Source organism: Dendropsophus ebraccatus, chromosome 1 (genome assembly GCF_027789765.1).
Source record: "Dendropsophus ebraccatus isolate aDenEbr1 chromosome 1, aDenEbr1.pat, whole genome shotgun sequence".
Classification (NCBI taxonomy): Eukaryota; Metazoa; Chordata; class Amphibia; order Anura; family Hylidae; genus Dendropsophus; species Dendropsophus ebraccatus.
In genome coordinates this window covers 195453741-195481093 of record NC_091454.1, presented here as the reverse complement: position 1 = coordinate 195481093, position 27353 = coordinate 195453741, and the positions used below count along the sequence as shown (strand labels likewise).

The window sequence follows — 27353 nt, the reverse complement described above, 5'->3', positions numbered from 1 at the left end:
AGCACAAACGAGTAAAGAGTTATCTATTTGCTGCAAAAGTGTATTGTACTACCAAGAGACTATACAGTAAAGCTGTCATGTTTTTATACCACAGGGACTCAGTCGTCTTTCCCTCCGCACCAGCAGCTATACACACTAGGCGCACACCTTGGGTTATTTTTCCCCTTTCTGTGGGTGGCGGTACTGATAGTCCGGGTGGGTTATTGCCCCTCAAGACTACTGTGACAAGAGCACAAGGGACCCATCATAAATATTCAATTGAATCATGCAGATCATATGGCCCCATGCACACATCTGTAGGTGTTACTGATCCGTTTTTGGGGCATGTTCTGTGACACAAAAAAACAATTAAGCCATTGTGTGTCCATGTCACCTATTTGACAGTAGGTCCATGCAAATGCGGACAGTTACTGAAACACATTTGTAATCCTGTCCGCAGTAGATTCTGTATGTGCGGATCCATCCTTGAATTAAATAGTATGTCTGTAAAATTTTCCTAGATGGAACCACAAGTTTCCCTCTTTGGCCGTCCAAAAAGTTGGGAGGTATATTATGTTGATCAAACTGCTAGCGTTGGGTTCGGCCATCAGTATAAGGTGTATGGGGCTCTCCCAGACTTTCCTGACAGATGATGTCGGTGGATTGGGCATGATGGATAATCACTGCCTGCCCTCTATGTTCTTGGAGAGAACAGCCCTTCTATAGTCCATCTATAGAATCACTACCTATAGCTAAAGAAGAAATGCGCAAACATGGCCTTTCAGTCCGGAATCACATGCAGTTTTTTTTTGGCTAAAACCCAAATGGAAAAGTATAAAGGAAAGACCAATACTTCTCCTCACATTTCGATCCACTTCTTTGTTCGGCTTAAAAACTGTGTAAAGCATTGCGCCCACAATTCTAGTGTTAAAGAGGTTTTCCAATTAAAACTTACTTGTCCCCTGTGCAGGTCTGACCTCCGTGCTCCCCAGTGATTTTGTTTTGAACACAATCGGGAGATTGCACGCGACCCGCATCTCTGTTCATTCTCCATGGAGCCCCCGGATAGACCTGAGTACAGTACTGGGCTCTTTCTGGCAGCTCAGTAGAGATCTGGAGATCTACGGGATATGGAGGTCAGACCCACTGCGATCTCTTGTATACACTTTTTATATCACCTCATAATATCTTCATAGCCAGAGGAGCAGAGCGCACTTGTCGTGTTGGGATAGCCTATGAGCAGCATAACAATGTGACATAGTCATAGCCTGACTGCAGTGTCATCTTTCAATGCTCTGTCCTTCTGAAATCCCTACCACCTACCCCCCCCCCCCCCCCTCCTATATATAGACCCAGCTGCAGACAGGGAATTGAGATATGCAGCACACACGAGCCATGGATAGAGTTTCCTTAGTGGAATGACGCATTGTTAGGGGAGGCGTTTATGAAGAGGGATACCCTATAGTGTTAACTGCATCCTTCCCATACATCAGTCAGCTTGATATAATGGCGACAATGTGGCCCGCCGCCCTGTTATGGAGCATGGCGGCTATCTTTATTATGTGTTTCCTGAGGGGAAAAAAGAAAGGCAGCACTCTGGCTGCTTGGACAAGATTTGTTGCATCTGTCAAAGTTCCCATACATCTAATACTTTTATCGTCCGTATCCTCTGCTCACAGCGAGTTTGGCCTCTGTATAAGGTATATGGGGCTCCGACAGATGATGTTAGTGGAGATAGGGGTCGGGCATGATGGAAAATCACTGCCAAACCCCATTGTTCTAAAAGAGATAAGCAACAGCCAGAAGTCTCTGGCTTCGGCTTAACCCTCCCCTCCCCATAGAGAACACAGGATTGCTCAGCCTTGCCGAATTTTCCTGTGTATGGTGAGGACGGGGGCTAGACAGAAGAGGTATCTGATGGAGAAACATTCACTTGGCCGTCAATCTTGAAGGTGTATGGGCGCCTAAACATGTACAGCATTCACGTTACTGAAACTGGGTGCTACCCATACCCACAGTGCTACCCACACACACAGTGCTACTGATATACACAGTGCTACCCACACACACAGTGCCACCGATATACACAGTGCTACTGATAAATACAGTGCTACCGATGTACACAGTGTTACCCATACACACAGTGCCACCGATACACAGTGTCACTGATACACACAGTGCTACCCATACACAGTGCTTCCCACTTGTGTACTGTATATTCTTAGAGTATACAGTACAATAAGGGAGACTAGCTATTGTGGGTGCACTCTATCAGTAGCACTGTGTGTACAACAGTGCTTGTTTAGAGTGGGGAAGTGGAGACCAGGGCCTGGATAGTCCTGCAATTTCCTACACAAACATTAGAAGCAGCAGAGAGGCCCATGTTGTCCCTTACTCCCTTAGTGAAGTTATATTACCTTGTATTTTAATTCTACTGTACTTTAATTGTTACTTTAGGTGGGAGTACTCCTGTTGTTGTGGGCTATTGTGGGAGTGATGTCATTTTCATTGAGGCTGGTGACCATTTTATGGGGTCATGGTGGCATCAGGAAAGGTTCATTATACTTTTAGCTATAACTTATGCCTTGTGGTTACATGTGTAAAGAGAACCACAAGGTCAACCTTTCATGCTTAAAGTGGTTACTCAAGATTAAAAGTCATACCCTATCCACAGGATAGGTGACAACTAGCTGATCGGTGGGGGTCTGACCATGGGATGGAAGTCTTTGGTACCTAAAGTGAATGGAGTAACAGCTCAGTCCTTGCCTATAGGACTTATGAATATTACTGAGTTCAGAGCTTGGCCAACATAGTCCTATAGAGAATGAATGGAGTGGTGGGTGATAGTTGAGGATAACGTGTAATCGTAGGATAAATTCTCAGTCCCATGGCTTTCTAATATACTATGTATCTAATTCTTCACCACGTTCTTGATCTCTGCTTGCTGTCAGCAAATGGAGGTTACATACCTATGTTAAAAGCTTAAAGAGACCTAAGGGTGTGTTCACATCTGTGTCAGGGGTTCCATTAGGATCCTCTGTTGCAGATTCCATTAAAAATGCAAAACAAGACAATGTAGCATACAGTGCTATTTTGTCCAGTAAAATATTGCACACCATGAGGGACCCTATTAAAGTTAATAGGCTCTGACACTGTCTACGTCTGGCTTGTAAGGGATATGGCACTGCTGTTATTTCCGTTATCTGCTCCTGTGGTGGGACTGAACAGAACACACTTGGGGTGCACTAATGTAGGCTATATGGACCTATTGGTGGGAGTTTTTGCACTGAGGTCCAGATCAAATTTTGTAATTTGATGTAATTACAGGTAAAGAGGTTCCAATAATATTCAAGTAGAGAAAATCTTCACATCTTCATTAGAATTTCAAGTACATACATGTTATGTTCCGACCCCTAGGATCTTTATCAATTAAGCTTTCTGGGTCAAAATGTAGCATGTATGTACCTATTTTCCTTTATTGTGGAGTTAACTTTTGAGATAAGAGGCTGACCAGCGTCCATCCACCTTCTCCATTTTGCCATTTGAGTCTACTACAATGCTGTTAGATCCTTAATTTTGTCTTTACGATGAGCGAAACTCGTCCAAAACCCGAACGTGCAGCATCTGATTACCGGTGGCTGAAAAAGTTGGATGGAACCCTAGGGAGTCCTGGAAAACATGGATATAGCCATAGGTTGTATACATGTTTAGCCTTAGGATTGTATCTAACTTCTTCAGCCACCGATAATCAGATTCCACGCGCTTGGGTTCGGACGAGGTTCACTCTTCGCTATATACAACATGTCGAGACTTTTGGCAAGTGACAGTCTATATGGGTTTTCAGTCTATAGATACAAACAAAAATGTTTATTTTCAATGACAACAAACAAAAATCTTGGAAAAGTTTAAGAATGGAAACACAACGTATAGTAGTCACAGGCCTTTTGTTGTATAGTTTTGCTTAGTTGACATAAAACTGGAAAAATCTTTAACCATAGCAATAGCAGGAACCTTCAGTAGTTTTCCTACTCAATATGAGAATGACAGATTACTTATAGGTTTGGGGCACTGATAAGGCCAGGTGATGTGATTTTACCTACTTGCACCGTACCTATATGACTACACCTATATATACTGCCCTCTGAAGAGACAGGAGATGATTAGAGCATGATCAGAGCGCGATCAGAGGGTGACAGAGATGTTCTGGATGAAGATAAGGAATGCTGGAAGCATGTCAATGAGAAGAGCTCCTGGAAAATTATCATTTGTAGTCACAATACCCAAGGAGAAGAGAGACAGAAATCTATAAACAATTTATGGAAAATAACATGTTGTGCTAGCTTGACTGCGCCGTACAGGAAACTGTTACCATTTATGGACTGGCCTATCAGAGTGTGACATGTATGTGTCTTGTGACTTGGAACCCTGCCTGTATTAAATGTTTACATTTCATATGAATACACTACGCATGAGTAGTACCGCCTCATATTCTGTCTATAAAATGTGATTACCATAATAAAACTTAAGCCATTTATCCAGGCTTATAATCATGATACATTGTCTTATCTGTGTCTGTGATTTATAAGTGACGAGTTGGTAATACTGCAGGTTGCAGCTCTAGATATATTTAAAAACCATCCATCCTGGGAGGACCTGGCTCCATAGAGTCAGGACAACATCTAAATTTATACTTACAGGCACATATACAATTAAACCAATGATTGGACCTTATAGGACCAATAATGTAAAAAAAAAATAAAATGCCCCGATCTTCAGACTCCTGAGTCATGGTAGGCTGAACGTAAAGAAGGTCTGAACTAATCTAAGTCAACACCCAGACTATGATGGAAAATGTTGTGTCTATAAGTCTATAGACATGCTGTATATATTATGGAGTCAACCCAACAGCTTGTTCCAGGATTTTGGTAGTTACTGCTGACTATGGTGATGTAATCCTCTGGTGGCTCATACTGGCATGGTATCAGAGGCTACCCTGCTCTGCGCAGTTCTAGGCTTCTAAGTGTTGTGGGTAAACAAACATTCTCCCGACGATGGTGCTGAACGTCTCAAATACATTGACTATCTTCTGATGGAGGAAGAAAAACAAGCACCGTGCAATACATGGGATCCCAATGACTAGGCCTGTAACGGTGACCTTGGTACAATGCTTACTACAATATATGAAGCCGACGACATAAGATTAAAGAAATGTTAGATCTTAGATCAGCATGGATTGTGGAGGTTGCCAAAACCTTATAAAGAAGCAAATAGTATATATCTATTGGCCTAACTGTGTATTCAATAGGACGTTGTTACATCTGCATTCTGGCTCGTGTTTATAATGGCTGTGATAGAGAGTGGTGGCGTCTGACAGACCCTGCATTCCCATCTGGGACATATATGGCATATTCACAGTATGTATAGTAGTCAATAGATGAAGGTTTCACATCTGGAATTCAAGAAGGGTCCTCCTACCCCTTGGGATGACTGTAGGTGGTAGAGAAGCCAAAAACATTGGAATGGGCTGTTTACGCAGTTTATGTAACTCCCTTAGAGGTTAATGGAGTTGTGTATATTATGGAGAACCAATATAGATAACACTATAAATGTTACAGATTGGAATACCCCTTTAAATATCCTGGGCACCAATGCAAAATCTGTAACAGGGCATCCCCAGACATGTTCAATACTGGTGCCATTTTATGTGGTGGTGGGGTCTTTAGGCCCCCCGCAGATCGTCATACCCCAAGCTAACATGTACATTAGTCCACCAAGAAGTTAGGCTAGGCTCATATCATGTCCAAGGTGTTGTCAGAACCCATTCATTTTGCTGGGAAAAGTAGTGCTGTATGCAATGCTATTCTTGTCAAAATAACATACACCTCATCAGAGCCTGATGGGCTTGGGGGGTCTTTCCCAAACATTTCAGATCGGGGGAACTGGAGAAAAAATATGATATGTGTACATATCATAAATGCCCTAATGGGAATACCCCTTTTTGGGTATATTCAGTGCAGATTTTCTGCAGATATTTTTGCACATTTTTTCAGTTAGCCTCAATAGGGAAGGAAAAATCAGTCCTGTGTGAACATACTGTTAAGGTACACTTCTAGGGGGAGATTTATCAAACATGGTGTAAAGTGAAACTGGCTCAGTTGCTCCTAGTAACGAATCAGATTCCACCTTTCATTCTTCACAGACTCTTTGGAAAATGAAAGGTAGAATCTAATTGGTTGGTTTCACTTTACACAATGCTTGATAAATCTCCCCCCTAGTGTTAGTCATGTAACTACAATGGCCTGGCTAAAATGTAAAAAATACCACAGCACTCCTTCAGTCCAAAATTGGACTTAAAAAATGTAAATAAGAAATAGAAAAATGGATAAAACAAAGTTATCAGTCCCGTAGTTCACCAGAACTAAAGTCTATGAAATAGAAAAAAAGTAACAGCATCCAGGCAGTCTAAAGTGCAAAAAGCAAAAAGTGCTTAATTACCTCATGGCACATACACGGCCGCGACGTTTCAACCTACATGGTCTTTCTCAAGCTAGAAAAACCATGTAGGTCGAAACGTCGCTGCCATGTATGTGCCATGAGGTTTTAAAGCATTTTTTGCACTTTAAACTGCCTTTTTTCTATTACAATGGCCTGGGTAAATAGCAATACTAGTAAGCTGTGATACCCTGCATCAGTGTAACCTGACCTCACCATCTTGGCCTGTCCCTACCACTAGGGTTATGCCTGCATCTTTGCTATAGGAAGATGGAGACAACAATGTGACCTTAAAATAATACTTTACTAGCCTTGTCGCCTTTAGCAACCAATCACAGTGCAGCTTTTATCTGTTCACAGCAGTTTTAGGTAATAAGTTGTGCTCTGGTTGCTATCGGCAACAAGGCTAGTTTTTCTGATGATAAGTGGGACCCATGAAGGCCCGGGCCCGGGGACCCTCGGTCTTCTTATAGATGTGAGTCTCAGTGGTGGGATCTGTATCTATCAAACATTTATTGATTATCCTGTGGATATACCTTAAATGATCCCTTTAGTAACTTTATCACATTCAGTGACTACTTTATGGTGTGTTTACACAGGCAGATTTATCTGGCAGATTTTGGAAGCCAAAACCAGGAATGGATTTGAAAAGAGGAGAAATCTCAGTCTTTCCTTTATGACCCGTTCCCCGTTTATGGTCTGTTCCTGGCTTTGGCTTCAAAAATCTGTCAGATAAATCTGTCTGTGTAAACGCACCATTGCTCAGATTGTTCAGCATTTACATGCCGGTGGCTACAGAAATTGGATGAAGCCCTAGGGAGTCCTGGAAAACATGGACACAGCCTATGGCCTGTGGCTGTATCCATGTTTTCCCAGACTCTCTTGGGCTGCATCCAACTTCTTCAGCCACTGGTAATTAAATCTAGAATGATTGGACTTGAGCATACTTGATCTGTAATGTTTTACTATTGTTGAAGTAGAGGGGTACCATAAAATGTAAACCGCCACATAGCTGGGTAGTGAACTTTCTTTAGTGTATACCCCAGCATGGCTGGATCTGCTCTCAATATGTTGGGCCTAATGTCAACACTATAATATAAGGCCCTTTAAGGGGTAACTCAAAACTCTACATGTGAGCGTATAAAACCTACACTAATATACTAGAGAATTGCATAAATAACAATTACCAATACCTAATGTTGCGTTTACACAGAAAGATTTATCTGACAGATTTTGGAAGCCAAAGCCAGGAATGGATTTTAGAAGAGGAGAAATCTCAGTCTTTCCTTTATGACCTGTTCTCTGTTCATAGTCTGTTCCTGGCTTTGGCTTCAAAAATCTGTCAGATCAATTTCTCTGTGTAAACGCACCATGACACACACTAATAATGCAGGGCATTCAGGGCAATGTAAAGGGGACAAGTCCAATAAAATGAGATTAACTCTTTCTGTTCAACTGCTGAGTTATGTTCGCTTCTAGGAAAGCTGGATGACGGGGAATGTCATAGCCCTGCAAGCCCTGAATCGCAAACCTAGCACTGCTGTGCTATATTCCCAGGCAGCAGCCATATTTCTGCAGAACCAAGCAGACCCGAAAAAGCTGAGTGGCAACTCACATTACACTGCGAGCAGAGACCATAGCGGATGTTGTCACTCAGCTTTCCTGGGAGCAGATAAAGAGTACAAATAAGGATTTTTTTTTGTATTGTGGTTCGTACTTTTTAATTTCCTAATATGATATGGAGTGTTCAGTGCCGATAAGGGTTCCTGAAGGGGCACATCTAACGCACACCACTTGGCACTAGATAGGTCATTTGCCAGTGGACCTCAATCTCAGTACAGGATAAAAGCTCTGTGGTATACAGCCCTATATCCTTTCTTCCTTCCCTTCAGCTGCTAATACACCTCTCTCATCCTTGCAGATTGATTTACATAAAAGCTGTATCACAGATGCCAGTTCTCAGTGTTTCCTGCCTGTGCCACACAGGACTTGTTATTATCTAAGTGCATTGGAGAATCAGAAATCCTGTGGCGGCAGGCAAGACCCTACACATCTTCACCTCTGCAATCCCCACATGTGCTCGCTCTGTACAAAACTTCCTGCTTTTTTGCGGTTACAGCAATTAGTTTAGTAATAGGTTAGCATAACAGATGTAGCAGAGCCGAGTTTGTCAGATGTCATTTATTATGCACTGCACTATCATTTATCTGCAGTGAGTCAATTTACTACATTATCTTAATGCATCCACTGCTTAGAGCAAGAAGCTTAAAGACACACTCAGCTCTGCTATAACTGTTAAGAGAATTTAAAAAAAGAACCAGTCTTGGGTGCAGTTTTTGAAGCCAAAACTAGAAGTAGATTGAAAACAGGAGAAGTAGAACCTTCCTGTATTCTTCCCGTCCCAGTACTGTCTATTCCTCATGTTGGCTTCAAAAACTGCATCTAAACGGCATGTGTGAAAGCAGCCTTAACCTATCTATACAAGGAGACATAGAATTGATGATGAATTACCTTCCATAGACATAGGCTCCAGTATTCCAAATTGCTTGAGGACAGCTATGAACAGTACAATAACCACCGCAATTGCACACAGTTCCATTCCATGGATCCCCATGATAGGCCAGTTTTACCCAACACAGGGTCTGTTGCACCAAGCATGAAAATCAACCTGGCCTCCAGGTCTTCTTTTTTTATCGATTTAGAATCCCTTATGAGACATCTGAAATCATATTTCCAAATATGACCAATGAACAAAGTCCCGAATGGAAAAAAAGTCTCCAGGATGGGCACCTAGACCCCTGAAACGCCTAGCAAAGGGCTCCAGGGTGGGCACCTAGACCCCCTAAACACCCAGCTAGCAAAATATGCCCGAATACTTGCTAAGTGCGGAGATGGCTTCAAGTCAGCATCGTTTTAGGTGGAACAACTTGCAGCATCTTGAGAAGCTTGTCAAGTGACCAAAAGTGGTCTCTTGCGTTGGGTTCCAAAGAACTGGTGGGTCATCTCTACCTATACTGTTGTCGTGCAGTGGGTGTTAGCCCAATAACGTCCCATTAGAAGCTGAGAAACTAGCCGGCTCTTATCAACTTCTCCCCCTCCCTTCCCTATCCATCCTCTCTCCAGTATGGGATGGGGAGGAGCGTGCGAGGAGTACCACTCTCCCGTTACATACATTGATTGAGATAAAGGTTTCCATAGAGACAACGGAGTGATGGTCTTCAGGAAGAAAAAGACTTACCTCAGCAAGCCCGCGGTTTTGAAAAGTGAGCTGCAGGATTTTTCAGTCATGCACATGAAGTAATGTGTATGAGTAGAGGTGACACAGGAGAAAGAGGCAGAGAAGGAGGGAGGGAAGAAGGATGGAGCAGAGATGCTTCTTCTGTAAGGTCAAATGCAGATAGTGATGCAAACTAGACATTGTATTATTGCTCTTTATTATGCACTTTGGTACTTGCATAAGTTCAAGCGCTTTGACCTCAGTGCAGAATATGTACCTCCTACCTCACCCCCTATGACTTTTCCCCTTCTTACATGTATTATACATTTATATAAAGGGCAACATAATAACAACAATAAATGCATAATAAACAATAAAATTTCGTTAAAGTTCATTTTAGCTATGACCTTTGGATTGCCTGTCAAAGATTAACATTCTATTGTAGACAACAACAAAGTCAGTCTGAATTTGGGAGTGGCTTATTTAAGTCAGGTATTGCTGTGATTTAACTGGTGTTAGAGATTCCTGTATTTTGTTTTATACTTTGGACAAGTAATAATGTCATGCCAGATGGTTAGATCGGTTGTGTTTGCTCATTTTAGTTATTGGTGGGGGTGTCAGTCCCCTGCTGATATAAATTTCTAATGTCACCACGACGTGTCAGAAGTTAAAACAATAGTTAGTCTCTAAATGGTCACTGGCTCTCAAACAACTTACCGAAGATGTCTGTCTGGCCCCTCCAGATGGTCCACACTGTGCCTGAAAGGTAAATCAGGTTTTCCCTCTTATCAATGACCACTCTTAAAGGGAACCTGTCACCCGGGACGCGGGGGCAGAGCCTGCCCGACCCCCTGGTGCAGCCCCGGATACTTACCCTTTCCTGTAAGTCACGCTCCTGGATCCGGTCCCGGGATGGAGATCTCGGCGCCCGAAGCTGAGCTTGCGCTGTAAGCTAATCAGCAGAGATGAGTCCAATGCCCATAGAGAATGAATGGAGCCGTCATTCTCTATGGGCATCACATGCATCTCTGCAGCGCGCGCACATCGCTTCTGACGGGGATATCTTCGTCCTGGGAACAGGTCCAGGAGCGGGACTTGCAGGATAGGGTAAGTGTCCGGGGCTGCACCGGGGGTCGGGCGGGCTCTGCGACCTGTGACAGGTTCCCTTTAAAGTTCTTGGCAACTGTGACTTGTGGTTGTCACAATCATTATCAGTAGCAGTAATTCACTGCTTAGGCCAGGACTGCTTTTGTGATATAACACACCCTGCTGTGCTACTGTTGCTGTTTTGCTTTGCTTTCTTGCACCCCCTTCCCCAGGTAGCTGCTCAGTAGTACTAGTTGTTAGTGAAACCCCTTCATTGCTGCTGCTTTTTGCAGTGTTGCTTATATGACACCTTGAAAACCCAGTGTATCAGTAACCCCTTCTTCCCCATATTTTCCCAGCCCAGAGAGAAGCAGGTGCTTATAAATGTCTGGTGATCAGCCACTATAATTAGGGAAAGTTTTAGCCAGTCAGCCATTTTTTCTATAGTGCCCACTATAGGCAATATGTAGTACTACATTCAGGCCATTCAAATAAATGGCTCATCTTGTAACATATTGATGGAATGGGTCTGCTAGAACTCTTCTTTGTGAGTAGCTCTCCGGTATGGCTCATAGAGGGAGGAATTGTGAAGAAATGTATGGGTATTGGCAGCTTCTCCTAGTGATAACAGATGCTGGTCAAGAATAGAAAGCTCTTACCTTGAATAGTAGTTATGTAATCCCTTTACAATCTAATAACAAGGGACTGGATCATCAGAAGAAAGCACTGCAAACAGTAAAGTTTACTGTCTAGATGTAGGTCAGGTTTAGGAACTGTGGCATGTGCCTTGAGTTCTGAGAGCCAGGGTGAGTGCCAAAAAGCCCCCATTATTTATCATTTAAATACAGGGCTAGGGCAGATCACCAGATGAAGGAAAGCCTAGCTATGGCTCCTCTTTTACATCCCCTTCAAAGTAAACAACTGTTCAATCTAAATGTTTTAGAAACCCATGGGGCCCCTTAGAACAATGGGTTGTATATATCTCCAGTAGAACAATGACAACTGACATATGATTGGATACTATAGAGGTTGTACCATATGGGGGATCATATGACTAACACCCACTCAACCCATGGCCCTTGTTAATACCACTTAAATTACCCCTCCCCTACCTTTGAGGAGGTGCCCTGTACAGGCTTAGGCCATGTTCACACGGTGTATGACACCGGCTGTTCCGTGTCAGTGATGATCACCCTGGCCGGTACTGCAGTGCCGGCCAGATAGTCTTCATTTGTGCTGAACTGGGATCCATGTGCGCTCGTATCCCAATTCCCCATAGCCGACAATGGAGAGTGCGTCCGGAGCCGCACTCTCCATTGTGTGACCTGTCAGGCATGTGCGGCCACTATTCATGTCAGTTTTCCGAGTGGCCGCAAGGAATCCCGGCCGGAGTGTATACTATGTGTGTGCATTACGGCTGGGATTCCCTCTGAATGCAGGGTATGCAAGTTTTGTATTAATCACGGCCTTTGTTGCAAATCAACAGCCGGCAACAACGGCCATGATTGATACAAAACTTACATTGTGTGAACATGGCCTTTAGGTGCGTTTACACTGAGGAAAATCCCCTGCGGAATCCCCGCTGCAGACTCTGCTTGGAATTCCGCCTGCCTCACTGTCTCAATGTTAAGTATTGGGCGCCTCCGTTCTCCGCTGAAAGAATTGGGATTCCACTCGGAATTTCCACCTCTTTTCCTCAGTGTGAAAGCAACCTAATACCACCCTTGAAGAAGAGTTATGGGTCCTTGTTGAGTTGGAGCCCAACATGACCTTGGGCTACCTCTATGATTTGTTAATACTGTGAATTTATAGGACCCATCATAGATCGTCACTAATCCTTGAGTCGCTGGGGTGGTCCCTGGTGATTTCTCCTTACCCCACCAGCCCTTATTGATAGACCTCCCTGTTTGGGTATAGGGAGTGATCTATCAATCAAGGCCAAAGTGGTGGGGAGAAGCCTGGGCAACATATAAGTGATGACAAGTTCCCTTTAAATTATTTTAAATGATAATAAATCAAGGTATCATAGAATGTCATCACTTTCCCCTTTTGTTTATTTGTTGTCTAAGAATTCTTATCAGCATTTCCCCATCTTCCCATATATCCTCCTTTGTTCCTTTCGTGTTTGGAGAAAATCTCAGGCTCACCCCTGTGTCCCCCCTCCCCACCAGGCCTATCATATACAGTATTTGCCTCCTCTGATTTTCGCTCTCAGCATTTCTGCCAGTGCTGTTATTTGAGCCCCAGAATGAGAGCTAAGATACAGAGGAGATTGATTCCTCTTTCTTTCAATGTAAAATATTAAAGATGTTTAAATGGATAAAAGCTCTAGACAGTGGAATCTATTCTGCATTATACAAATAGGATCCCTGCTCCATTAAAAGCAAGACCTTTAAGTCTAAATGCTGAGAAAGGGAAATAGTTTGGAGGGGACACTCCTGTTTACACATTACACAGCATCATAACTCTAGTGATTTATCTGAGAAAGCAGAAAGGAAATGGAAGAGCAGTAACAACTTAGGACAGCAATAATAGAGAAGAAGGAGATATAGGTATGGCACCATGCTGAGATAAATAGGAGTGGTGGTGGTCGCAGAAGCTGGGGGGTACAGCTTAGGTGGTGATAACTATTAAACTATTGCTTATAGTGTAGTTGTAATGTGGTGTACCCCTGGGGTGATGTTATATTGGAGGACCGGCCGGTCACTTGCCAGATGGTGAAGTGTGACTTCACGCCGGAGGTGGTTGGCCGAGATACAGCCGGACCTTGGAGTGTTACTTTGTGGGGTCCCTTGGGTTAGAGTAATCACGGATGGCCAGAGTGGTATAGTGACCCTCCCGGACTATCCGAACTGCCACCCACAGAAAGGGGAAGTGTCCCAAGGTTAGGTGATGTACCGTGTTGGTGGAAGGCATGCTGAGGGTTCCCTGCTGACACCCGCACGGCGAGATAGAGTTCCTAGGCTTATCGCAACTTTGCTCTATCCGGATCAGTTCCTAGCTTCTGTGGCTTTTGTGGATACTGTCCTGCTCTGTTACTCTCCTTGTCCACAGCATGAGGTGGTCTCTGACTTTCTCTGACTCTCTTAGAAGGGGTTTAGCACTGCATAGTCGTGTAGCGCTACTGAAGAAGAAGGTGTTAGAGGTGTACTGTCCTGCTTCCTACCTATACAAGGTTCTAGCTAAGAGTGACTTACTCTTCCTGTCTCCCACGTGACTTCCTTCCCTAGCGTAACCAACGTGCGCTGTGAGTGGGTGAACAGTGATTTAGAAGATCTAGCAGGCACTCTGGGTCTGCTGAAACTACCGTAACTGTAAGACCCATGCCAACACCTATCTTTTGGGGGAAATAGAAAATGGAAAATGTACTGTCTCTCGCTTCTTGTCGGGCTCGAGAGGGTCCACCTTGATACTGGTAACTCTGTCATGATTGGTGTATGTGCACTGTCGGATGATGGTGGACCACTGGCAATGTTTCTTTGCAAATGTTATTTGTCTTCCTGTTATGTCTTAAAAATGCAAATAAAAAGATTATTAAAAAAAAAAAAAAGCTGTCCCTGCCTACTTGCCAGCCTGACCCTAGGTGGCCGGCGACAACTGGGTGACAAAGAGGTCAGAATTCCAAGGAGGGAAATCCAAAATGAAATGCCAGCACAAGCTACTATCACAAACAATGTCAAAGAGCACTAGTGGACTTCTTATAAGATGCCAAGAGTCCTGGTCCAAAGAATGATTGGACCAGCTCTCTGACATCCAGACCACACAGAACACAGATTGGCAGGGTAGGAAGATAAGTGGAAAAGGCAACTGTCTATCACTACTCCACTACATCACTAAACCATCTGCATCTGAACAGGCTCGGTCATAACAGTAGCCTTACAATGTTTGCATTATGACCATGACCATCAATTGTTGCAGTCCGATTCAACAGAAGTCATGCATATGAAACCTCAGAAGAGTTGAGTCATAGTATTTATGTGGACTTGTACAACAAGTAGCCATGTGAATACCCCCTTATTACGGGTTTAGGTGTAGTAAGATCACTAGAAAAATCTCTGTCCTGTCCATTCATTTATTTGTACATTGTGATCATATTGTCCCTTAGATGTCCTATTGCCAAACTAGATAACCCATAGTTTGAAAACCTGTCTTGTTTCTGCAATATATCCAGTCCTTTAAAGGGGTAGTGCAGCGCTAAAGAATTATTCACAAAATAACACACATTACAAAGTTATACAACTTTGTAATGTATGTTTTGTATGTTAATGGCCCCCTTCCCCGTGTTTTCCCCCACCCACGCTAGACCCGGAAGTGTGGTGCTTTATACTCACCGCATCTCACGTCGACCCCTGTACGCCATCTTGGGACAATGACTTAGTCTTTGGGAGGCCGGCAGAACCACTCCATCCGTCCCTCATGCCGCCCCCCTCTGCCGCGTCATCAGCAGATCAGCCACGATTGGCTGAGCATAACTCTGCTCAGCCAATCGCGGCTGAGCACAGTTATGATGCGGCAGAGGGGGGCCGGCATACATAACATGCATTACAAAGTTGTATAACTTTGTAATGTGTGTTATTTTGTGAATAATTTTTTAGCGCCGCACTACCCCTTTAATTATCTTGATTCAGTTCAGCCATGCCTTTCTTATATACACAAACATATAACAATATACATAATAAAAACACAGACTGAATCAGAACGGATGATGACAAGAAACATGGGTAAAGTGCATATACTACAGTGCCGGCCTATAACATAAATGTGCAAAAATGCAAATGTTGTAAGTATATCAAGTACGATGCCTGGCACAATCAATAAATAGGATCTACATATTCAGTAAGGGTTCATTGTAGTAAACAACATGTCCTAAAGGACCATGAACCAATCTCACAGACAACCATATCGCTGAACCATTACCTGATCTATGTGTTCATACAATACCCATGAGGTGCGCCCCTCATGGGTATTGTATGAACACATAGATCAGGTAATGGTTCAGCGATATGGTTGTCTGTGAGATTGGTTCATGGTCCTTTAGGACATGTTGTTTACTACAATGAACCCTTACTGAATATGTAGATCCTATTTATTGATTGTGCCAGGCATCGTACTTGATATACTTACAACATTTGCATTTTTGCACATTTATGTTATAGGCCGGCACTGTAGTATATGCACTTTACCCATGTTTCTTGTCATCATCCGTTCTGATTCAGTCTGTGTTTTTATTATGTATATTGTTATATGTTTGTGTCATCAATAAAATTTAATTGCGTTTGTATTATATCTGGGTACAGTATTTCTTTGTAGGTTTATTATATTGTTTTGCTGTTGTAGCACCCAGCAGATTACCCCCATTTAGTTTATAGTTTGCACTTGCTTGTTATATCTTTGGGGTGGAGTATCGGCTAGTACATTTTCTGTTTGGCTTTCTTATATACAGGTGCAATGCCAGTGTCATATACAGTATACAGTTTTTTCAAGGGTTCCCTTGTATGTCAATTACCCATCCCTACAAACCTCATCCTTATGTGAACATGCAAGTAGTACTGTGCTCTGCGGTGATGTTGGAGGATGAGGTAGAAATAGAAGAATACTTGAAAGAGAACACTTGTGCCCGTGATCATCCGGATCAGTTCCTAGCTTTCTTTGGCTTTGTGGATACTGTCCTGCACTGTGACTCTCCTAGTCCTCGGCGTGGGTTAAGGTAGTCTCTGACTATCTCAACTAAGTGCAATACTTACAATAGCGACATAAAGTGGCGAAACTTTATCACTACTACATCGCCACTTACTTACAATAAGTACAGGCTTTTTCAAAGGGTGTAACCAATAGCAACACCTTTGGTGGGACACCACACATATGTACAGTACTTCCAGAGAGCCTTATGCCTATAGTTATATGATCGACAAGCATAGTGTGAATCTATAATACAGTGGCCATAAAATTCTGCAGGTTCATACTGTTTCACCATAGACTTCATGGAAAAGATGCACACAAGGGTTGAGAATGGGCCCACAGAATCCGTGAAACTGCAGTATACAGTTTCCGAGTAATTGTACTTACAGGAGAAGTCCGGGCATGGATTTTTTTTTAAAACTGCCAGGGATTAGGTGGCTGAACATAACATGTACGTACCACCCCGACTCCAGCACAGGGGTCTGCTGTCCTCCGCTCCGGTCCCCGATCCCTGGACACTTCCTGGTCTAGAGAGGGGATTTGGGACTTGACATTCCAAGCCTGCTTACCCAGTCAATAGCCGAGGCAGGACCCCACTACAGCTACTGACTGGCTGGGCTGGGCTTGGAATGTCATGTCCCAAGTCCCCTCTCTGAACCAGGAAGCAAACGGGGAGTGGGAACTGAAGCGAAGGACAGCCGACCCCCTGCACTGGAGCCTGGGAGGTAAGTGCATGTTGTTTTGTTCACCCACCTCAGTTTTGAAAACTTCTCCTTCAAAGGGAATATGTCAGCTCTATATCATGCGGCTGTTGGAAAAAATATGGAATCATGTTTTACTTGTAAGCTCAAGAGTTGTGAAGGTTGAACTGAGCTATAGCATGCATGCCTCCTCTTTCCCTTCCCCTCCCTGCCCTGCACGAATGAGCCAGGGAATGATACATACAAAGCAAGATGGGGTGGGGGAGGGAGGAAGCATGCATGCTGCAGCTCAGCCTAGACTCTATGACTCCTTAGCTTAGAAGGAACACATGATTTTATAATCCATCCACTAAGACACAGGTAACATTTTATCTCCCAATCACCTATTATGCATCGCTGCCCTTTTCCATGGGCTTTGTCATGTATTGAGGTACATAGAGCTGAGCCGCAATGCTAGACAATCCAAGGACAGGGAATCTCAGCAGATGGAAAGCCCCATAGTGTTAGAAACCATTCCCAAGGAATTGACCATTTTAATGCTAACATCATAATTACCATTGACCTGATTAACATTAACAACCATTGTTAACGTCCGGCTTGTTTGTGGTCAGCTTTAGACACTGGGTTTATATTCTTGTTTTGTCTTTTAGTTAACTCAGTCCGCTTTATGTTTTCTCTTAAGTGTTATGTTTACTAAGACTAAGATCCATTACTCGCCTCCAACACCCTTTTTGCAAAGTCGTCGAAGCACGTGGCCTGATTTCTAAATATATAACCCTTTCTCCCACATGTCTCCTCCTGTATACAATCTCTGCTCCTTCCCTTGTCCTCAGAAAAGAAATATGATCCAGTTCTTTAGCCCTGCGCTGGTAGGAGTGAGAGTTTAGAAACCGCAGTTTGAGGTCATTTAGCCAATGATTTATATGGTTATTTTGGGACTGCTAAGTGATGAGTGTCCCTTTAAATCTTCTGGATCATTCAGAGATACGTGTGGCATGGGTATGCAGAGCAGATTGGACCACAGATCAATGACAATGGATGGATAATTAGGGCCGGGGAAGAGGGAGGAGGCTGATGTCCATTAATAAAGTTAGAGGCACTTGTGCAATGGTCTCTCGCAGACAGATTTCCGGAACAGACAGCATAAATACTACAAAGGGAATCCCACAGATTGGATTCTTTGGCTATCCTAAATGATTCTTAATCAAGTCATCGTCTTATCCTCTCATTTATAACCATATGTTAATGCTACGGATTGCAGAAGGCGAATATGGTGATTGAATGTTATAGGGTCGAGGAGGATGGTCAAACCTTCGCAATTACATAACACTCACATTACTTTATAGTTAGAATAGGTGTCGGCTATATAGCAATGGGTTCCGTTCCTGGCTGTGGAATAGAGCTTTTACCAAATTTTCTCATATTTTATCAATTCCTTATCATTTTAATGTCTACCTCCATTGGGATCAGATGCCACTATAGGGATATGTAGCATGCCCTAACAGAGCATATGGACAAGGCTGGGTTCTTATCAAGAAAGTGGGATGCCAACATTTGCATACACGTACTGGCACAGGCCCCTAGTCAACCTAGTGACTACCTTCAGATTATTTTCTGACCATATATATGTATTTTTTGGTGTCCTATGCTTTTGATTGTCAGTAAATACACGTGTGCTATTGAAGTCAACTGGGCCCATGCCCGTATGTGCACCTATGTATGTCTCGGAGTATCAAAATGGGATGTTATATTACAATATTTTCCCAAGGGAGGATTCATTTATTTGATATATTACAACCGAATGAGCCATAATAAGCTTTTCACTGCTCTGTTCGTATTATTCCTTACTACAGTTGGGATTAATAGATCTCCCAGCGGTCAGATCCCCACCAATATGTCAAAATTCTATCTCTTATCTGTCTATCTATCTATCTATCTATCTATCTATCTATCTATCTATCTATCTACCAACCAGTTTATCAGCTATCCATAGGACAGGAAATATAAGTATGGTTGGACTAGATAAGGATGGGCCTAGATAATGACAGTGAGGCAATATACTATGTGGACACTAGGGGATGTAGTGAGGCGCGGAAGTGGAGCCGGAGGGTGGGAAAGACAATCTGCCTGCTTTGCCATTTCAAACTCTGTATTTTAAGACAATTAGTGCTGTGAATTATTAAAGACAAAAGAGGGCTGCCTGTAATAAACTATGAGTAAGCAAGTGCCTTATCGCTGTGGTAAGCACTAGCCAAATCAATAAATCCACCTGATTTAGGCCTCATTTTAATGGCTGTAAATATTTTCATTTTATTGTTGTGTATTTGCCTCTATCACTGGGCCGGGGCCAGCCGTGTACTTAGCACCCAGATCGATAATCATGGCAGAACGGAAGAGGGAAGTCACGTAGAACAGCAACATGTAAACACAGAATCTTCTATCTATCTATCTATCTATCTATCTATCTATCTATCTATCTATCTATCTCCTATTATATGTCTATTGATCAATCTTTCCAGCTAATATCTATATCATTTTATATTCAGTGGTCCCTCAACATATAATATTAATTGATTTCAGGACGACCATTGTTTGTTGAGTCTATAGCTCAAAATGTCCTCAAAATGTCATCCCAAAGTAAGAAATCATAAAAGATAAAGAAAAATAGGCACAACATAGTAGATATAAACTCAATAGAACTTGATAATTTAAAAGAAATCAGTTTGGGGACTTCTTTGGAAATTTTTCACCTGCAAAATGGCCATTATTGGGCAAAAATATACTGTTTGACCATGGCCTAAGGAAAACTACAAGTCCCAGCAGATCTAGAAGAACTGTCTTGCTGGGACTTGTATTTCTTTAGAACAGGGGAAAAGTGGATTGATTTTACTATACCGAACCTTTATTAGACAGACACACACATACACACACACACACTCCCTAGTGATACATTACCTTCATCATAATCTCCCCTGTGCTCCTTCTTCTGTTCCTCTGCCCTCTAGCTTAAGAACCAGGAAAATCACAGTAAAGTGACCATCACATGATCGCAGACCTTAACCCTTTGAGGACCAGGCCCAAAATGACCCAGTGGACCGCGCAAATTTTGATCTTTGCGCTTTCGTTTTCCCCTCCTCCCCTTCTAAGAGCTCTAGCACTTTCAGTTTTCTAGCTACAAGGCCATGTAATGGCTTATTTGTTACAGGAATAGTTGTACTTTGTAATGGCGTCTTTCATTTTACCATAACATGAATGATGGAACCCCAAATATATTATTTATGAAGATATAAATAGGTGAAATCGTAAGAAAGAATGCAATATGGTAACGTTTGGGGGGTTCCTGTGTCTACGTAATGCACTATATTGTAAAAGCGACATGATACTATTACTCTATAGGTCAGTCCGAACACAACCATATGCAGGTTACACAGATTCTCTACTGTTATATCTATTTTTTTAATGAAATCCTTTTTTTTTGGCAATTAAATATTAATAAAATGGGCCTATTGTGACGCTTATAACAGTTTTAGTTTTTCACCTACGGGGCTGTATGGGGTGTCATTTTTTCCGCCATGATCTCTAGTTTTTATTAATACCATATTTGTGAAGATCGGATGTTTTGATCACTTTTTATTATTATTTTTTATATATAATGTAACATAAAATTGGTAATCCGCTCACTTTTTTCATTCTTTTCGTGTACGCTGTTCACCGTTCGCAATGACGCTTGTTATATTTTAATAGATCGGACAATTACGCACGCTACGGTATATTATATGTTTATTTATTTATTATGTTTTATTTAAATAATGGGAAATTGGGGTGATTTAGACTTTTATTGGGGGAGGGGTTTTGGGGTAGTGTGTTGGTGTTTTTAACTTTTTTTTTATACATTTTAAGTCCCTTTGGGGGACTGGCATATTGATTACTTTTATTTAACACACTGATCACTGCTATGCCATAGGCATAGCATTGATCAGAGTTATCGGCACTCTGCTCATTGAGACTGCCTGTGCAGGCTCAGTGACCAGAGCGCCGATCGGACCGCACGGAGGCAGGTGAGAGACCTCCGGCAGTCCATTTTACCGATCGGGCCCCCTGCAGATCGCGGCGTTTAAGGAGTTAATGTCACGCTGCAGCGCGATCGCTGCAGCGTGTCATTAACAGTGAGGTGTCGGCTGCCGATTGCAGCCAGCTTCCACCTGCTATGAAGCGCGCTCCTCTCCGGACTTCCAGGACATACCTGTACGTCCTAGGTCGTCTAGGGGTTAAAGCGTCTCTGTTGTTTCGTTTTTTTTTTGCAGAAATCAATAGTCAAGGCGATTTTAAGAAACGTTGTAATTGGTTTTATTAGGCAAATATGCCATTATCTGCATTCAAAAAGCCTTTCCCCAGCCCCCCCCCCTCCTCTCTTTCATTCACTGCTCATTATCAGGAAATCTCGACTGTTTTATATCAGTCGGGCCCTGTGTAACCTATGGAGAGGGGGGAGGAGGGAGATTAGTCACCAGAAGAGAGCAGAGAACAAAGGATTACACAGTGGGACCTGTGTGAAAGCCGGCATTCAGAGGTCAGAGAGGTCAGTGCTGACTTCAGAGGAGAGAGCCCCATGATGTAGCTGTAAATTAACTCTTTGTTGTCCTGTTTTGGTGCCTCATCTCCCTCCACCCCTCCCCTCTCCATATAAAACCATGAGGACAGGGGGGAGAGCTTTAAACTCAAGCTCAAGCCTTTTTATGATAAAAATGCATTTTTCGGCTAATAAACCCAATTACAAAGTTTCTTAAAATCGCCTGTACTATTGATTTCTGCAAAAAAATTAAAAATTAAATGACAGTGACACTTTAAGGTCCTGTAAGTTCCTTTGAGTAAGGAGCCTACACTGATAGGGCTGCTATTATCCATGTCATCTCTGCCTGAAGTCCCTGCTGTGTGCCGATGTCGGGCAGAGGCAGGGCCCCAGCATACTGACATGAGAAACTTCATCAGCCAATGCTTTATTCAAATTACGATGGCCTCTGAGAAGCCATCATTAGCTGAATTATTCATATGTCGGGGGACTCTTACAGCAACGATCTGCTGCCGTCGCTCCGTGGAATAGGAGCGGCAGCAGCAGACCGCCTCTACCCCCTATGGGCTGCCCGGATGATCTAGATACCAAGATGGCTCTATAATGTACTATAATCAACCAGACACCTAAGTGAAAATATAAGCTGTGTACTGACTACTGGCACAGAACTGACATGTTTGTAGTTTTAGCCTAATACTGTATGTACCTTGACTGTATAGTCTATTCATAAAGGAAAATGCTGGCACGACTGTCCATGACAAATGTTCCTGGATCACATACATGGTTGGTACATCAGTATAAGGCTTAAGCGGTGCTCTGCAGTAAGCTTCTTATGCTTTTCACATATCCCTAAGTGATAAGATAGATTTGGGGCACTCATCTTCACTTTTTTCAATGCTTAATTCAGGAAACATACAATAGTATACAGGCAGGTGCATCCCACTTAGTGGTGGTCGTTTTGCGCCTTGTGCTTCTTCCGCCCAGAAGAAATGAAGTTGAGCATGGCTGTTGCTCAGTGTCAAGTACTGTACTGTTTCTTATTACTTATGGATATGTAAGTACCCTGACTGTATGCCCTAATGTTTTGTGTATAGGGCCAGATTTAGGAATAGTGTATATATACTGTGTAATATATATAAATATGTATACTATATCTATATATATACACTGTGAGCTGTAAACAATGGGAGGGAAAGAGCAGCATTTCAGGAGAAGGAGGCAAGTTTGTTAAATGAATGTACATTCATTTTGACGAGTCCTACGAGAATAACTATATTAGTTGAGATGGGAATAACCCTTTAAGATGACAGATTCATTAACCCTACTGGTGAATCTGTTGCATGCAGTAAAATGGAAAAATGTTTTCTTTCACATCAACGGGTGCCAGAAAGTGCCAGAGATTTGTAATTTACTTCTATTAAAAAATCTCAAGTCTTCCATTACTTATCCACTGCTGTATGTCCTGCGGAAAGTGGTTTATTCTTTCCAGTCTGGAGAGCAGGAGAGATTTTCTATAGGGATTTGCTACTGCTCCTGACAGTTCCTGACATGGACAGAGGTGGAAGCAGAGAGCACTGTGCCAGACTAGAGAGAAAACACCACTACCTGTAGGACAAACAGCAGCTGATAAGTACTGGAGATTTTTTAATAGAAGTAAATTACAAATCTCTGGCACTTTCTGACACAAGTTGACTTGAAAGTAAACAAGTTTCACTGGACTGTACAAGCGGTTCTATCATACTCAATGATGGATGAACAGCCAGACAAGCACAGATACAAAAACATTAGAGATCAGGGCATCTCAAGCATGCGCGAGTCTGATCGTTCTGCATTTGACTAAAGAAGTTGGATACAGCTCTGAGGCTGCCTGTAACACACGAATAGAGCCAGTGGCAACCTTAGGGCTACATCTAACTTCTTCAGCCACTGGTAATCAAATGAAGAGCGTTCGGATGAACCTGAACCTGCTTGAAGTTCGTCCATTAAAAAAAAAAATATATATATATGCTGAGAATTGTTACCTGCTGCATGCTGCCCCTTGACTGCTGCCCCTCTCTGCATCTTCTCGCTTACCCTTCTCTGGATCTTCCTGAAGCTCATACCTGCTCCCATTGATAACATGTAACCTGTGTGGCTGTGATATGTGTGCGGAGTGCTCTCTGTTACTGAGTCTTTCTGCTAAAGGGTCTCACATTTATAGATCTCTCCCTTTGAAAACACTGACACCCTTCTATTTCACACAGAGATCAGAAAACACCTTTGTCTGTACATCCTTACAACATCAAAGACAGGAGAGCTTCAAACACAGGCCGATCACATGGACGGACCTGTGATCACTGCTATCATTAACATATTGATTATTATTATTATTATGGTCTAGAGGTTTCTGAGTGTTTACTGGGTAAATTAGGGTAAAGAAAACAGGGATTTGTTGGTACCACAGGCAGTGTGTTAGAGATGCTGCCTGTGCTGGAGGTCCTAGGCGGCTGTCAGTGCTCACTGAATTGCATGTGCATCTTAGAGGCGCACACACACAATTGGATGGTGCCCTCAACCTGGAATCATTGATGGGTTTACTGGACTCTCAGGAAGGCCCTGCAGCAGAGCAGCACATCCATTGGGGCCCACAGGAAGATTCTCTGGTCCTCCGATGGCCAGTCCAACACTGCATAGAAGCATACTAAACATAGGGACTTGTGTGCCCTTACCCTAGTGCAGGAATGGGGAAGCTTGGGCCCTCCAGCTGTTGCAAAACTACAATTCCCATCATGCCTGGACAGACAAAGCGAATCCAGGCATGATGGGAATTGTAGTATTGCAACAGCTGGAGGGCAGAAGGTTCCCTATCCCTTAGTGTGTGGGGTTGGTGCCTCCGGCTCCTAGCTAATTACTTGGGACTGCTCGTCTATCTGTCCCTGTGCTGACAGGCTGGCTGGCAATCATTGGCGAGAACAGAGATTGATCATCAGTGGTTCAGGATAAGTCCCAGCTACAGGGGGTGGTAGTAACGACTGTGTTGTGGCCATTTGAAACTCTTGAAGATGTCATTAGCTAAAATCAGTCCATGTCCAGGCTACCAAATGTGGTTCCTATATTGAACCTATGTGAAACCTGTGTATTCCGACAGCACAAGAGTGTTTTCGGATGAAACAAAAACACATACTCACCTGCCCAGATCCCCCTCCGCTTCCATTCCAATGGCTCCAGGTCCCTGCTGCTCTCTGTGATGTGCTGTCCCCTGTAGTAACCCCCTGCTTAACCAATCCCTGTCTGCACTGCTGAGCCGCCTCTGATAGTCATCATTTACTGTGGGGACAACTTGTCACAGGAATCAGAAAGAAGCTGAAAGCAGCGGAGACTAGGAGAACTCGGGAACAGTTTCGGTGAAAGACTGGGGCAGGGGAGTATGGTTTCTTTTTATTTCTGAAGCAACTGAGCTAAATTAAAAACAAAACAAAACAAAAATATATGGGAATACCCCTTTAAGAGTCTTTCTTTTTAATATGGTTAATTTGTCCAATCTAAATTAGTGATGAGCCAGCATTCTTCCTAGTGTAATAATATTACATGTCATATCTCCTAGCTGGGGATGTTGATCCATGGATTTATTCTGGGAAAGTATGTTGTAAAAACAATAGCATGTCGGCATAGTGCTCCCAATAAATAATACTGACAGTACTGCCAGCATAGTGCTTCCTCCATGCAGCCATAGAATTGATAACATGATAGTAGTGGAAGAGCTCACTACTTACATATTTATATTGCTGTCAATGGAAGAGATATGAATACGTATATCACTGGCTGCCATAGTGGCAGCTGCTGGTAGATTTGCCTGCTTTATCAGGATTGTGGGAGATCAATCCTCTGAACAATCCCGGAGATTAGGCAAGTAGGATATTAGTACATGTATTCACATGGTGGCCACTAGGGATGGTCCGAAACTGCCGAGGTTCTGGTTCGTATGAACCCAAACACTCGGCATCAGATTCCCGCTGTCTGCCCGCTCCGTGCAGCGGGTGGATACAGCGGGAGGACCGCCTGGAAAACTGGGATACCGCCTATGGCTATGGCTGTATCCCAGTTTTCCAGGCGGTCCTCCGGCTGTATCTACCCTCTCCACGGAGCGGGCAGACAGCGGGAATCATTGCAGAGAGTTCGGGTTCGTACGAACCCAAACTGAACTCGGTTCGGACCATCCCTAGTGGCCACCAATACAGAAAAGAGTGCTACATTAAAGTGATCCTGTCGGGAATTTTCTTTTTTAATAAATCCACAGGGGTTGTGATCACAAGCATTTCTGCAATATACTTTATTTTATAAGTTTTCTATGTTTAAATCACCGTTATATATACAGCCAAACTGTGGTCCATGCCCCCTCCATGCAGATATTTGGTCTTGTCTCTGTTAAAAAAAAAAAAAAGAGACCAAACACAGATAGTCCCTGTCCTCTTTGATTTCAAACCAGGAAAGACACCTGTTCATCATGCAAGTTCTATATCAACTGAGGGCGATTAAGCTAGGGTAATTATATTATTAACTTTCTTTAATTCTATAACCAGCTCTGTAGTTTACCAGGAGACAATGCTCTCTGTTATGCAACAATTTAGTCAGTATAATGTCGCTGTGTGGCTACAGAGGTTTTGATGCTGTGTGACAGGAGAGCTGACCCTACAATGCAAGCAACCCCACATACCTCACCTCTCTTGCTCCCGGTCTTCTCTCCTATGCTCAGCAGCTTCCTGGTCCTGGCGGCTGCAGCATTTGGCCGCCAATCACAGGACGGTCCCGAACTAGGAAGCTGCGGAGCACAGGAGAAAAGACTGGGAGCGGGGAGAGGTAAAGTATCAGCTGTTTGGGCAAGGACTCAATGGAAATAACAATGTCCTAACAATGTCCATGCAGCCCTTACTGCCGATTATCGGGCCGTCTAAAAGGGCCAGTAAAAGAGCACTGATCTAGCAGATCGGTGCTCATTTACTAAAATGACCAGAAAGATGTTAGAAAAGATTAGGGGAGGCATTTATTAAGTCCGGCGTTTTTTACGCCGGACGTAAAAATGCCCCCGCAGCTCCGGCGCTACGGAGATTTATGTAGAGGCGGACTGCCTCTACATAAATCCCGTGTGCACCGTTGCGCACCGCCGAAAACCTACGCCAGCTGAGGACTGGAGTAGGTTTTCGGCGTACATTTTGGCGGAACGGATGATAAATCGCGCGGACTCCGTTCCGCCCACTTTCCGCCCCTTTTCCGCCCCCTTTCCGCCCCCTGGCGTACTCGGCGGAAAGTGCCGATTTGCGAATATTTTATTCGCAAATCGTCCATTTGCGTATAAAAAAATATGCAAATCGGCACTTTCCGCCGAAAATCATCCGTTCGCCGGATGATACATGTGGCCCTAGGTCTAGTCTAGTTTTTGTCATCTGCCTCCTTCCTTACTACCATTTCTTTATGTCATCATCCAATTCATCATCTATTGGTGACCTGTTATTTTTGTTCTTCCTATCTACCAGCACTAATACGGTATGTAACCTACGGAAAAACGTGGTCAATCAACAAAAAAAGAACGGAAAAAAACAAACCCCTCTCCATTTCAATCCCCTATTTTTTTAAAAATATAATGAAAGTCAAT

The 27353-nt window shown here is 43.1% G+C and overlaps 1 protein-coding gene across 4 annotated transcripts in view; it reads right to left on the bottom strand.

Moving 5' to 3' along the window:
• Window positions 1-27353, bottom strand: part of KCNIP3 (potassium voltage-gated channel interacting protein 3) — an 81563-nt gene that overhangs the window by 23716 nt on the left and 30494 nt on the right. The window contains exon 1 of one of the 4 annotated variants that reach the window (XM_069943317.1): window positions 9710-9849. The exons of 2 other annotated variants lie outside the window; for them this stretch is intronic. In XM_069943317.1, the coding sequence (XP_069799418.1) occupies window positions 9710-9765 (56 nt within the window). In that variant the 5' untranslated portion in view covers window positions 9766-9849. Of the gene's footprint in view, window positions 1-8982; window positions 9086-9709; window positions 9850-27353 lie in introns of those variants that run through there. One more of the 4 variants, XM_069943299.1, reaches the window with a different exon arrangement.